This window comes from Haliotis rufescens, unplaced genomic scaffold (assembly GCF_023055435.1).
Source record: "Haliotis rufescens isolate VD_foot unplaced genomic scaffold, xgHalRufe1.0.p SCAF_64, whole genome shotgun sequence".
NCBI classification, from domain to species: domain Eukaryota; kingdom Metazoa; phylum Mollusca; class Gastropoda; order Lepetellida; family Haliotidae; genus Haliotis; species Haliotis rufescens.
In genome coordinates, this window is record NW_025964355.1 from 401282 (window position 1) to 416977 (window position 15696).

Genomic DNA, 15696 nt, shown 5'->3' on the forward strand with positions numbered 1-15696 from the left:
GTTTTTGTTTGTTGTTAAACGCCAATATTCCAGCTATATGACCGCGGTCTGTAAATAATCGAGTGATTGACATCATGAGCTGGAGCCGCGCAATTGGGATCCATGACATGTATCAACCAAGTCAGCGAGCCTGACCACCAAATCCCGTTAGTCGCCTTTTACGACAAGCAAAGTCGCCTTTTACAGCAAGCATGGGTTGCTGAAGACCTATTCCCTCCCGGAACCGTCACGGGTCGGATTACCCGTTCTTCGTAGCCAGATCATTACTTAAAAAAACATTCATATTAATAATGTAGAAATACTATCCAATACTATCTTTAATTTGAGAAGATTGACAGATTGTTGTCTCCGTGCACACTCTAGATGGAGAGAGCCAGAACGAAGCCATGTGACATTTATAACCTCTCCGCAGATACCAATGATACCTTTGGAGATAGCAAATGAATTCAATTTGATTGGTTCTTTGTCTAAAGCTTCTATAACCAAGAAACGTGGCCAATAGTCGGATCGAGTAGTCGTAGTATTTTCTATATGTTACTTTTTTTCTACCAGGGAGTTTGGAAGCCATGTCGAAAGGAAAATAATTTGCACCCCTTTTCCCTACCCACCATGGTGTGTCAACAAGGACAGTCTTATGCTGCAGCGGATCTCCAAGCTGCAAAGATCGAGGGTAAATAGGTGGTATACTCCAGCAAATTGGGCACGGAAGGATAGAACTATCTACCAAATTAAAAGTCAGGCTGGTTCGGCCCATGACAATTAATTGGAGAAGTACAGAATTCGGAGGTCAGCATCACCAGATTGGCCCATGAGCCACCGCCTTCTTCTTAAGTGTAAATACCTAAAAAACTTTCTTTTGTTGACAGATCAAACTGGAATCGGTTGCAAATCTGGTTGCGAATGAATATTGATATACGCCCAAATATGGGCATTGTTGACATTTCTATGCATACGCATTAACGCCATGTTCCTGCTGTTGTGTGTGCAAACATGACAGCTTTAACGCTCAAGGTCTTATTTTAAAATTTATTCAACTTATGGTATTGGTGTTAGTACGCACGACACCTACAAGAAAATCTAAAAAGTCATTTAGCGCCGCGCTTTGAATATCGGACAAACAGTCGATGACTCGCACCGACGGAGTTCCCGGCTGTGCAGTACAAAAGTTGCGGTTTCTTTGATCTATCAGCTGAATTTATATCCTGTCCGTACCATTTTGGAAGAGGGAAATCAGAGTGCTCGCCAAAGACATTCATGTTAACTGTACGACCCGATAATGAATACGCTAAATTCAACAAACCCAAATCTGCTTGCATGTCACTGACAGCATCGAACGAAGGGCATAGTCACCATCGGTAAAAGAAAAGACAACGATGATCTATTCACAGTGTTTTACTCCAGGGAATGTTATTATTCGTATTTGGGATGTTCTGGGCCACAAAATCAGAAGTCATTTGTATCGGAACTGTTCATAAACAAACACCCCACGAAACAATGTCACAAAATACGCTTCGAAGGGGTCATTGATGGCCCAACCAGAGCATCACACGTAAGTCTAGATATATATCCAGATGGTTAAAAGTGACTTCATTTCACCACCTTATCCTTTTATGTTAAATCAAATTGAAAGTCGAGAAAGGGGTTGGGTGCGTCACGCACATAGAGTCCTTTGATCTATCGATCGGTATTAGAACATTGCAAATGGTTATAGCTCGACGATATGTCTGTAGTAGCTCTGTGTGTAACTAATACAGATAGCAAAGCGAAGTTGCTGCTTGTGACTATCTTGTTTGGGTTAGTAAAGTGTGTGTAAATGTCTCTCGCTTTCATGAGATTGCTTCACTTCTGCATTGACGTTGCAAATAGAATGACGTCTCGCGATTTTTTATAAATGAAAATAGTAGTTCCGGTGTGACAGAGGTCACGGTTATCCATTCAAAACGAATAAAACAAGGTCAACTTTAACGACACACGTGTCGTGTACGGATTTAGTATCTCATCACCTGTATCTTCACCACGTGGGTAATAAATTATAGTCATTTTGAATACATTTATTTTTCAATACCAAAAGTTTGTGCAAAAAAGTGTATACACAGGGCCCGTCTAGGCAAAGTTAGGGTCCAAGTGGTATGTTGGACTAAGGAGCACTATTGCTGGCTCCGCCGCCCTCAACCACTAGACTCCCTTCCTCTGCCGCCACAGAGTCGCAGCCCACGGCAAACCGGCTGCCCAATTCGGTAGCCTTTAACGACCAGCAATTGGGTGCTAAGGAAACACTCTTTTCTTCCCGAGGTTCCAATGAGGGTCTCAATGTAACACTGAGGCATGGTGTCTTGGTGGGCTAGCACTGTACAACCAATATCAAGTAAGCACACGTGAATGAACGTCGTAATATAAGTGAAATAATCTTGAACGCGACGATAACCCCATTTCACCTCACCTTGAGTCTTTGTAGCAATAATTGATAAAGGTGTTTAAGATATGTTTTCACTGCTTTGAAAATCCTCTTTTCCCTCACAAAATTTTTCTACTAAGCAGTAAGGGAGAAATAAAAACAAATTAGAAAGCATCCCGTCCTTAATTATCTGCAAGGCTAGAGAAAAGACACAACACAACCATTTCAATAATCATAAGAAATCTATTCTGAAAGAATCCACAATTTATTGGTGATGACAACATGTGTTCGCGAAAAGGTTAAGCATTTGCTGTCCCACTGGTGGGACTCATCACAAACAAAGTGCAAAGTCAGTAATAGATATTTAAGAAGTCCGTGCACCGCTCTAAGCACATTTTAAAATTGACAAATGTGGTTTCATCAGCAGCCTTGATGATTTATTGTAAAAAGCATCCCACACACATTTGGGTGTGCACATTTCTTTTGCACCCAGAACTAAACATAGACATTAAAAATATATATTGAAAATGACAACGCCGTCAGGACAGAAAGAAAGGGAAGCAAGTGAAAGTATTTGACAAAATCATAGATGTTCACCCTTCTCAGTTTTAACTTAGCCCTTCAAGGAAATCAGGTGTTCAAGCAAAACAAATGTCATACAGTCCTTACCTAACCATATATAAAAGGAACGGAGTTACACACTTGTTCAACATAGATCGGGAACTCAGTTAAAATTCAAAGTTGGTCAACACGGACGCATACCAATCACAAAAGATATAATTGACAAAACAACAAAAGAGACCAGGTGAAGTAATACTATATGTTGCTGCAATGGCCATGTTCCTGTTTATAAACTTAAAGACTGGAATGATGACGACGACGCTTCCTCTACTAAAATCCATTCAACAAGGCACTTACAATAAAACAGTGGGGTTTTATCTACATGGAGTCAGTGTCCCTCGGATCCTAGGTCAATCTGTTCTAAGGAAACAGCACTAGGAACCTGTACAATCTCATTTGAATACATGTTATATGAAATGTCCTGCTTTTAACTTTATCTGCTGTTAAATCAGCAGCAAAAGTTAAGTTTATGAAGACTGCAAATGATATTATTTAATCTCACTTCAGCCAATACCAAATCATGGATGTGATTCATTAAACAAACTAATCATGTTTTATCATTTAACTAAAGCATTTTTCCATGACATAAGCTTTTAACATAAAAACATGTATGTCATACCCCAATGACATAAGTGCGCAAATTAGATAACTGGACGTAGGACTTTTTTCGCCGGTGCACGTGAGCAGGTGTTTACAAACAACATGGATACCTTTGATGTTGGAAACAATGTTTTTATTGATCACATCGGGTGTGCAATAGTGATTTCCGTGTTGACAAATCAATATTACAGGTAACAGGTTGATGGTACTGAATTTGAATTTGACTGTGATCAAGGCAGATTATCAAAAATCCCCTGTGACAAACGTTTCGTCATTTGAACACCAACAGCAACAAGGCAAAGCAGACGACGAACACAAAGCCTAAAGATGCCCAAGGTAGATTTGTGGCTGTTAAGGACGGCATGATCGATGGCGTTATCAAGAACAATCAAAACAAAAACACATCCGGTGCACGTGAGCAGGTGTTTACAAACATGGATACCTTTGATGTTGGAGACAATGTATTAATTGGACAGCATTATGTTTGCCATCAGATAATCTCCAACTAGCCATGTTAATTCCTTATAAACCTCCGTCTATACTCGATAATTTACAGACCACCTTCATATAGCTTGAATATTGCTGAGTGCCACCGGGTAGTAAAACTAGTATAGTCACGGTCTAGTGACTGTACCACTCTCCCGCTCGGCAAAGTTCGGCCGCCGTCGTTGTACAGTGTCATTGCATTCTAAGTGAGAGAATTAGTGACCCGACTATTTCATACTCTTGTGTTTTAATGACACACTCTTATCATGTATTGAATTTCTAAAAAGTATATTGGATTAAATTCAGTATATGCTGTTACATATTTTCTCATAAAGTACAATGACGCATAATCTTGTTTTTATTATGTGTAGGTTACATACAGCAGATAGCAAATTATACTTGGTAAGTCAGGATACAAGTGTATTATGTCAACAGGTGGTGAAACTAGAAGGCTACGTTTGCTCTGCTTATTTGGGTCATCATTAACTAAGTGTAAATTTAAATGCTAGTGGGAATTGTTTATGCACAAAATAGAAGTACATCTTAACTAGACGGTTCATTTGCCAGTTGTTTTCAATTTTCTGTCAAACTGTGTTAATGCAGTGTTTGTTGTGCAATTGATTTGTCTATCTGAAATATATTGATTAAAGTCTCCATTAAGTTTTCAAGTTGTTTTTTTAATGCTTGATACATGTATCTATTCTTATGCGAGCCAGTATGATCTGATTTAACAGAATGTAAGAGTTGTACACAAGTTTGTAAACATTGCATTCCGAAAACATTAATATTCTACTTAGGACCAAAACTCTTAAAATGCTTGCAATCCCATTGAACATGAAGTGAAGATTCAGTATTAGCTTCCCAGAAGGAGCGTAGATAATCATCAAGAATGTTTGTTCCTAACAGTCCTTTGTTTGTATAGATGATGCAATAAATAAATTTATATTGAAAATCAAGTAATTTTACATCTTTTGTACACTTTCTGTATCGGATAAAAACATTGTCAAGAATGGTATCCCATTTTTCACATACTGGAGATTTGCTGTATATATAGTCTTTTCATAAAACAATATATCTGGAGTCCTCAGTCGCTACAAGTAAGGCTATCAAAGTTGTTTCTGAATGTTGATTACTCGAGTATATAAGATAATTGGATTATTTCTAATAGCATCTTTCCAGGGTTTTGGTATGTTTGATAGAACCTGGTAATAGTCAATAATTGTTCCTTTATTTATTTGATTATTTTTAGTTCATTGAAGGGCATTATATTATCTTCATTACAGAGATCTTTAATAGTGTATATTCCCTTCAAAAAGAAATTTCTTATCATGAAATCTATTTTTTAAACTGATGGTTACACCAAAGAATAGGTCTTCAGCAACCAACGCTTGCCGTAAAAGGCGACTATGCTTGTCGTAAAAGGCGACTAACGGGATCGGGTGGTCAGGCTCGTTGACTTGGTTGATGCATGTTATCGATCCCAATTGCTTGGATCGATGCTCATGATGTTAACACTGGATTGATATGGTCCAGGCTCGATTATTTACAGACCGCCGTCAATATAGCTGGAATATTGCTGAGTGCGGCGTTAAACAACAAACAAACACTACACCAAAGAGGTTCTCATAGTACTTCTCAAATGTTTGTGGAGTTGATTTTCTGTTTTCTATAAAATGTTCCCCTCGCAGCAAATACATCTCTCCAGTAAGGGTTAGTTAAGTGTATACAGTTTTCGATATTGACCTCAAGAATGTTTTGTAGAAGAAAGATGCTAGGATTATTGCAGTTTTTGTTTTGATGACGTTTTTTTAGAAAATAGAAATAAGCCTTACCTCTATCGTTCCCAGTATGGCTTCATCATATACTGAACAGCATTGAAAACGCACCGCCATGAAAATGGATGTATATTTATCCGGGCTTAAGTCATATGTAAATATATAAGTGAATGAGTAATATACGACGTTCTGGACGAAGCATGAAGAAGAACAGCTCGTCAAAACACATTCCCTAATTTTTGTTGAGCTAAATCGCCAAAACGCAACAAATTGTGTGCACATCATGGAAAACGTGTTTTGTTTTACAGGAAGCATGCAGAATAGGGCTATAAAAGACAGAGTTTTAAAAGCCACATCACTTGTTGCTGCAGACGTAACGGGTACTGACACAAGAAATGCCAAGATTAACAGCATAGGAACCTTGAACGTGCCTTGGGCATGCTTCAAGTTGGTACGTCAAGTAGAGTCGTTGCACAACGGTTTCAATGACATCATTCAACAGTCCTCAGGCTACTGAGCAGATACCAGCAGACAAGAACCACCAGAGATCGGCCGAGTCCGGGTCAACGTCGTGTAAATACACCACATCAGGATCGCAATATTGTTCGTCGGCATTTTCGTGATTGTACACGTCCGGCTACCAGGACTGCAGCAACCGTACAAGGCCGACGGAATTGATCAGTGCTGGCACCGTACGTCGACGTGTCCGATCAGCAGGGCTAGGTGCTCGACGTCCATATGTTGGACCCATACTCACTGATCGACATCGAAATGAACGTCTGCGTTGGGCCAAAAGACATCGTCATTGGAGATTGCGGCAGTGGCATGGTGTGCTGTTCTCTGATGAGTCCCGTTTTCATTTACGGAATGCTGACGGTCGACTGCGAGTGTAGCGTCGACGTGGGGTACCTTATGCCCCTGAGTGGAATGCCCCTGAACACTATTCACAGACTTATTTTGATCAATGAGAAGACGTTGCATGGCCTGTGTTGCTGTCAACTGCGGACATACCAGATATTGACTTTTCATTTTAACCCTATGTGTCTTCCTCACACTGATGACGTAATTGTAATTACTGTGTGGTATTCCTGTTTCCTTTGTCGTCTTTCTTAATAATCCGTCTATGTCTGTTCTAATCAAAATCGGTCATTGCTCAAGTTGTTTTTGTAATATTTCAAGATTTATTGCTGGTCCGTTTTCAATGCTGTTCAGTATATATTCCAATTAATGTTGTACGTTTTATTTTATCCCTTTTATCATTCCAGATAAATCTGTAAAATGTTTTGTTAGGTTCATCAATAAATTCACTTGGATGGTTTGGAAGAGAAGAACATATATGTACTAAGGTTGACAATGCCAAGGTTTTGACAACAGTAGTTTGACCTATCAATGTTAAATTCTTTTCCTCCAATTCCCTAAAATTTGATAAATATTTTAAAATCTCTTTTTTGTATTGATTATCCACAAATTTGTAAAGTTACAATTAAACTTTATTCCCAAAGTCCGCACTGTGCCAGTCCTGGCATAATTTCATGTTACAGCATGTCCTTGAGACTATCCATATTGTTTCTGTTTTATCAATATTAAATTATAATCCAGACAGTCTATAACAGTCACTAAGGGTGTCAATTGCTGTACAGAAACTTTCATCAGTCCATCAAAAATAGTTCTATATCATCAGCATATTGTCCAAGTATATGTTCCACATTATTCAGTTTAATACCTTTAACTGCATTATTATCACGAATCATTATTCCCAAACTAGCAGGAATAGGTAGCGAGACATGGGGTCTCCTTGTCTACATCCCCTTTGGTCAGAGAAGAATGAAGATAGGTGTCCATTTTGTATGATGCAAGATGAGGCATTATTAATTAGTATGAAAGTCCATTTTCCCATATTTGGCACAAAGCCAAACTTCACATCATCCATGTTGCACAAACATAATGGAACTGTAATTTGCATTAGTGCAAATATCACAGAGCCGCAGTCAGATGTCAATATATTCTTCGAGACTGATATGTAGCCACGTCAGCACTTTATTTTGATCTTCCGTATGGATATAGTAATTAGTTTGCTATACGTGTTAAATCTTAAAACTATAAGCCCGAGCTCCTTTATCTCTCCCCCATCTATCAAATGGTCGGTCCCTCATCAACCATGCCTTGTAACGATACATACATATTTCATCATACTAGAATCAGAAGACAAAACTAGCGGTACTTATAAAACCTAGGGAAGGATACTCCATGCGTACATGTTTATTTTAATTCCGTCAGATTTTCAACACATAAATATAACAAGGTGAGTATGGCGCAATTCCATTTAAGCCTTATTTGCCTTTAAGTATACTCACGCTTGGCATTGCATGTTCTCGATTTGTTATTCGTGAGGGCCAAACTGTATGAACGTCGGAGCTTGCGACGACGTTCATACAATGTTGGGCCCTCACTCTATGAAGGTTCATACTCCAATGAACTCACACAAAGTCAAAGACAATTCTTATAATTTTTTATCACAATTTCTTCTCTCAAAGGATGTAGGCCAAGATGTAAACACAATTTTATTTAGTAAGTGTGACTTCATGTTTACACTGACAGCAATACAACAACCAGCTATATCGCGGAGTAAAATAGTTCCTCAAAACGAGAGGTGACATGGGCGTATGGATGCACAACTTGCTCTTCAGAAACATCTTCGGCAGCACATGTGTTCAAATCATATCCTCATTAGATGAGAAAGGTCTGTAAAGAACTACCTCAGTAAGTCAGTAATACATTTACATCAAGTACAAGACGTCAAAATGGCCGACACGATAAACGTGACGGGAGAGATTTCCAAAGTTGTTATTTAACCTGTGGCGGTTATATGTGTTAGTCATCATTGATCAACTGGCCGATCATTGAAAGGTGAATAATTATAAAGATGCGACAAACAGACACAAAGGTACGAGCATAGATTGCTGGAGACGGTCAATGTCAGCCAAGGCACGGATCGAGTCGATACCACGATAGTTTAGATGTGCATTTCTTCGTTTGTTCATTAGGACGGGCCGTAGCGAGGATGTTCGTGAACAATCATGCAGTCACGCTCTCAGACATTTCTCAATGTATACTGAAGCACTGAGACCAAGAAAAAAGGTTCTAAATGATCAGAAAGAACGCTTATGCATGTTTCGTGCTAGGGAATTCCCAGGGATTGCCTGGGAATGTGGAAGTAGTCTGTCAGTGTTTACGTCATTTCAAGAACACGGTCTCGTGAAAAACTTATGAACGTCAAATTGTGTCGTTCATACGCTTATGAACGTCAATTTCCGTGTCATGTGACCGAACTCTCGTCCAATGGAAAAGCCGTATATCGTGTAAACTTCAAATTTTTAAAAAATATAATGTTATAATGTATATAAGAAAGCAAGTGTGGTTTAACGCCACCTTCAGGCAATATAGTAGCTATATAAATGGGAGGAATTTGCACCATATCTTGTTTCGAGTGCATGACGAGCTGGTGTTCTAACAAGTAAGCTACCCAACTGCACCCAATTATACATATACCACCTGATATAACATCTGAAATCATGTTTCATATACAAACTATAAGACTTTCTAAAAACGTATACTCACTCTTTGCACAAGAACGCCTTGAAGAATTGTCTGAAACTGAGGGAATATTCATGTTATAATGCATATAACGCCTCCTTTATAAAGACTCCTTCTGACGAGTCCTTGTTTTTATCACTTAATGCAGAGCGCAGAGAAACAACAAGTACCATCTTTTGGTATGACCTGGCCATGGATCGAGCAACCGACTTTTAACTCTCGGGGAGGACGCTCTATTCACTAGACCACGGAGGAGGAGTGGTAACTAACTCTACATCTTTCGTAGAATGTGAAAAATAAAGAAGTTGTTCTGACTAATTTGGATCAAACATCATTTTCATTTCGCCAAGTCCAATGGAACTTTTTTCAACTTTAGAATTTGGAATAAAAAAATCCATTTAACGGTTTCAACAAATCAGATTGCATCACAGATTTCCATTCGTTTACCAACATTTGAAAGTGTAACCGACCCAAGAAAGCATACTTTAATGAAATAAATACAAACTATTGAATTGTTGGAAGACATCTGGGCACACTTTATTGCTGATTGTGAATACAATATACAGATTTCCATTCATGTACCAACATATGAAAGTTTAACTGACCCAAGAAAGCATACTTTAATGAAATAAATACAAACTATTGAATTGTTGGAAGACATCTGGGCACACTTTATTGCTGGTTATAAATACAATATAAGGCAAATGAAAGTACCCAAATGAAATGCACCTAATGGTCAACTCCCTAAAGTAAAGCCCACATTCCACCATGTGGGTGGTTAGCAGTACCCGTTACACATGAGAGGAATAACAGAGAGGGGCACCATCATCGACCACTCGGCCAAACATGAGTAGACACGATAAGACTTCTGTCATCTTACTCATGATGAAACATTAGGATTTCTATGCAATCTTTGTCTTGTTTCAGTTATTACTCATAGACTAAGTGTGACATAGTGACGCTGATCCCGGCAGCCCTGAAAGAAGAAGAAAACACAAACCACAGAAATATGCTGGAGTGACAAAAAAACAAAAAACAACAACCCCAAATATGCTGACAAAGCATTTTAACTAATGGTTAAAAAATGAGGGACCTTCACTTTAACAAATGTACCATGCAAATGGTTATGTCCACCTCAGAAAAATGTATCTCATCTTCACAATAAAGCACAGTCACGTGCCACAATTTCATGTTTCACAACATTACCCCAAAGAAGATACACTTCAACAGATACACACTGAATAATTCCTTTCCGCTTCCTGTCCATCGCTCCCCCAGAATCAGCCCCTTTCCAGCCCCTCAGGCCGCACGATGATAGTATGAGGCAATAGCTTATTCAGTTACTTTAGGTCTGTGACGAAGATGTCTGACTTGTTCTTGACAACATAACCAAGTCATTTGAGCCTTAATGTATTAACAAATATTGTTGGCGGTTCTAGGACTTTCATCTTCTGCCAAAGATTTAGTTGTATCAGAGGTGATGCACATCAAGTTGCCGCCCCAATCCGTAAGGAATGTGACGTGTACGCATCAGAGCTTAGATCAATGAAGCTTCTTCAGGAGTGCTGTAAACTGGCTTTCTGTTTGACACATGAACCATCTGCATGAAAGAATGATTTAGATATGTTGGTTTCTTTGCTTCTGTCGGTTAAATACTCCAACCTGGCCTTGATGGGACCCACCCGCCCGTCCTGTTGCGAGTTGATGATCAACGTACAGTATAGGCCGTTCTGATCCATGTTGGAATGCCTGACACTTACTGTAAGCTGCTTCCCATGCAGCATTATGTCCTGCGCCAGAAGTCCCATGCCCCGGTTATGCCCACCAACCTGTTCACTAATGCACATAAATGCAAAAATATGCCAACGTAAATAAGCTTTTAAACAAAGTAGGTTGAAGTGAAAATTAATGGTAGTACCGACACTTGCTTGCTGATAATAGCTAGTGTAATAGGGGCTCTGGTGTCTATATTATGATTACTATTTATCATGCCAGCCATAACATTCTCCGAGATGAAGTTATCTGTAGCGTTGCTGACAGACATAAGATGCTGGGCGACCGATGAAGAGCTCTTCCCTTTAAAGCCATACACCCTATGTGCTGAAACAATTGCTGTTGACTGGCCAGTAGGGATTCAGCTGAAATTCCTCTTGAAATGCCCCAAGTGCTTTTAATGCCTTGGTGTAAGCTTTCCTGGTGTTGAAAGACAAAGAATCTAGTAACCTATGAGCTTCATCTTCCATATCCTCGAGTGGTGTGGAATCAGAGACGGGCCGTTTTCGGCGTCTGGTGTCAATTCCTGGAACATCTGAAATTATGATGTGGATTAGCTGTCTGCATTCATATACCCTGGACTATGCGAGCCCTAACTAAGCAGGTTTATTTTTAGGCACTGCATGATGAATAATCTTACCAACACAGCCATGTAAAGCAGCATTTACGAGCAGGAGACATCACCTAAAGTGAGGAAGTATAGCAACAATTAGGCAAGTCAATTTAAGGATGGTTACTGATCATGTCAGGCCTTGACGATGCGTGTAGAGTTGTGTCTATCTGCCAACGAATGCCAGACCCCATGAAGACTAAAAATATGTGCTGCCCTACCTAACGAGGCATCATCGTAACAGTCGTGGGAAATCAAGGTTGTATCCAGTGGACAAAGCTGAATATAAACCTATAACTTTGGTCTGAAAGATCATAATGTAAGAAGTAAGGTGATCATTTCCATTCTCATATAAACACTCCCGTTGTTATATCGAGGTAATGATGATGGGAGGTGCCTCATTACACCCCATGTGCAATCTTGACACAGAGGGTGAAGATTCCAATCTCATTAAAATCAGATCTGAGTTCTCGCTATCGCTCAACAAAGATCTGAGGACATCCCATTACGGGTCACGTCAGAGACACCTTTCATCCGACCAATCAAAGCGTCGTTACGCAATCATGAAAGTTACCCAAGAATGTGTTTTCTAATCATGCAACCTCGTAAAACGTTAACACAGGGTATTCCTAACAACAGATACGACCCGTACGACTGAGGAGGCGTTGCACAGTATATAGGAAGCACTGCCGGACAATCGCAACGATATATTAGTCATTCCAGAACGTTCGTTTGTTCAGTTTTCACAATTTTAATCGAGGACTGTCAAACTATTTTTCAAGCATAGTCAGAAATGGAACTCGCCAGGTTGAAACGAGTGCCGTAAAGATCGAACAAGCTGCTTTCTAATTGGCTGATGTCGTCTTCTTGTTAATCCTTTCAGAGAGCGGTCAAAGTTCCCGAAAGGTGACCCGTAATGTGATGCCCTCAGATCTTTGTTTTGCGGCATGTGACGTAACTACTTCCAGACCACATGGCAGCTGTGTGACGGTATTGCTACATCACTGGTTGGAACAACTTCTTCTGCAGCTGTGAAAAAACAGCAGTAAATGCATTAAGGAGCAATGGAGGATAAGCTAAAACATTGACCATTTCCATACCCCATACAATCTGAAACTTCCAGCCTCTCCTGTACTGTCAGTGTAAATTTTAAAAATGTCTCTTCCTTGCCACATCCTGTTCAAAAACATGGTCACACCATTGTGCTCCTGTAAGAGATGCAGCCTGCTCTCAAATCTTCTTTCACTCCTCCAGTCAGCCGTATCCTGTTATGTGGTTATCTGCAGACCAATTTCCAAGCAGTTCGCAATTCACAGGACTCCCCTTGTTATTGTCATGCCTTTAGTCGCAGAGTCTCTGATTGCTGGAAGTGTTGTGGTTTCCCATGGACAATGATGGATGTTGCTTGTGTCAAGGGTCTGTACTGCCACCCCCCCTCCCCCCTCCCCCCTCCCCATGGCAACGCCTGATCTACCATACGACCTTGACATATATGCAGGGGTCATGCACATCAAACACAGCTCCTGGAGTAACACTGCCCATGACATATAGAACTGCTCATCGTATTTACACCAGCCTAATCCATAATGTTGACATGCCATAATGACTCCTGACGATATCTATAAAATTTTGTGGATAGCGCTCTAGATAAACCCTGGCAAATATCAAGACCAGTGTTGTTCATTCCTCAATATTCTCTGGTTTGGTATGCTCTTTTTCATCAATTGCATGCCCTTTTTGTCGCAAATACCTAGAAAACCAAATGTGTCTGGCTCATTTGTAACACCACTCTACAAACTGGATAACTGTCTCTTGTGAATTTTGTCTCTGATGGGACTCTGAAACAAAGTACCTAAATTATCAGCTGCCAGTACTACTTCGTCAGACGTGCTGAAGTTTAGCAATTCTGCATGTTCAGATATTCCTCCTGCATAAGGATAAACATTTGTTTCAAAATCGATACCTAGGTTAATACTGTTCTCACCTGCGGGAATCCAGCCTGTCACGCTTGACTCTACTCCTTTCTCCTGAACTTCCAGCCGAAATGGTCGTGTCATGACCGGGCTGTGGAGCAGTTTCCCGCCACTGCTGATGACAACTGTCGTTTCCTTCGCGGTTTCCTGGTCTTCACCATTTTATGCAAACGAGTTCTCTTCGGAGCCATCAGCGTCAACGTCCGAAACGAATCGTATGTGTAGCGTCCATATTCCTCCTCACCTAACTTAAAACTACTGCGCACCAGGTACAAGTTTCAACTGAACAGAATGCCGTTCTTCCTCACCTGCCTTATACTGCTATATGCAATACGTGATGCACCAAGCAATAATTTACATGACGCGCTATTGCAATACTTAACATGAGTAATCTCCCTTTGATCACGAATTGATATGTTAATGTTGTTAAATTATTTTATCTGCAGATGCCCTTTGATAAAATGTATTATCAATACATTGTAACTCACAATACGTCAGTTTGATATCACACATATCTACCAACATAAAGTAAACTGCTTCTAGACCTTCAATTAATAATTAATGATCATACATGCATGAGTAAGTAATGACAACATCAAACATGTCATGCTTACATACTTTTGGTACACATTGATGTAGATATTAACAATTTAATAAAGTCATAAATGACGAGATGGAGACAGAGAAAATAGAAAGCCAACTGACGATTAGAACATTATAACATACACCTTAATATCATTACTTTATCAAGTGGGGAATATGCATGGGTACTTACAACGTGATCGCCTCTTGCTGTAATAAAAAGAAGTTATAAAAGTTAATAGTATTCACGTTTCTGTGTTTGTACCAGAACTGCCTTTCATAAAGCTCTATCAAATATCACTCGGTGTAGGACGACGGGGAAGGCTTCGTTTCTTGGATTGATCTGGATATTTTCTTGAATTATTACACATTCAATAGTTTTGTGCGATCTGTTGACATCTAAGATTTGTCACTCCATGGTAAAACTATCCCCGATTATTCAGTATATTCTATAATGTTAAATACTCCGGGACCCATTTGTCCACATATCTTGGTCTGTGACGTCAACATCTACGTACCTTCGCAGAGAATGTCTCTTGACTGCAATTATTTTCAGAGGGTGGCTGGTTATAGCCATTGCATGCATGTCTTTAGAATCGGGGATACAACGTCGCTGTGGTGGCGAATGGGTCAGGTACATAGCATGATAGAATGAAGAATACACTGGATAATCGAGGATGTGGAAAATGAAAATGATATTTTGTTCAAAGAAATATTTCCTAAACAAATACTAGTAGTACCAAATGAAAAACTTTTTAGATAGTATACATAAATTTACTTTCGAGGTGAACAAACATTGGACTGACAAGGGTGAAGCTTTATTACATCTCAACCAACCCTTAAATGTTAATAAGTCAGAATGGAATTCAGTAGACAAGCCAGGTTTGCATGCAAACACAGATCCTTTTCATTAACCAACAGATTCATGATCATTCAGTCGGGTTCAGGAGTCACACGGGACAATTTCATATGACTAGTGCCCATGTGATATTTATGAGGTGTATATCATTTTAAAAAATATATACGTTGTCAAAATCACATTTAAGTTTGTTTGGCCGCATGTATTGGAGATAACTTGGAGTGTGTGTAAGCTGTGAGCTATAAAGATATTCTTTAAGATTACTTGGGTCAGGTGTAGACGTCTTTTGTTGTGACTGAATGGGTATTTAAAAAGACTGACACCTAAAGGTAGGACAGTCAATGTGAAATTTTAACCATGGTTGGATAGTCTTGGTTTTGGTGTGGCTTCCCAATCTCGTGGCGTAAATTGCATTTTATCTAAGTATT

General features: G+C 39.5%; 1 protein-coding gene and 1 long non-coding RNA gene across 3 annotated transcripts in view; both read right to left on the reverse strand.

Moving 5' to 3' along the window:
- The window catches only part of LOC124119223 (protein mono-ADP-ribosyltransferase PARP14-like), a 183508-nt gene that overhangs the window by 128159 nt on the left and 39653 nt on the right, over positions 1–15696 (reverse strand). The window contains exons 3-4 of one of the 2 annotated variants that reach the window (XM_048387073.1): positions 14603–14619; positions 9496–9531 (exon numbers count right to left, since the gene is read on the reverse strand). The exons of the other annotated variant lie outside the window; for it this stretch is intronic. Coding sequence (XP_048243030.1) covers positions 9496–9531; positions 14603–14619 — 53 coding nt within the window. The remainder of the gene's footprint in view (positions 1–9495; positions 9532–14602; positions 14620–15696) is intronic. 2 annotated transcript variants of the gene reach the window in all.
- Positions 10119–14422, reverse strand: LOC124119228. The gene is made up of 2 exons (XR_006858598.2): positions 13839–14422; positions 10119–11779 (listed from the first exon to the last, which is right to left on the reverse strand). It is a non-coding gene; the product is annotated as an uncharacterized LOC124119228 (long non-coding RNA).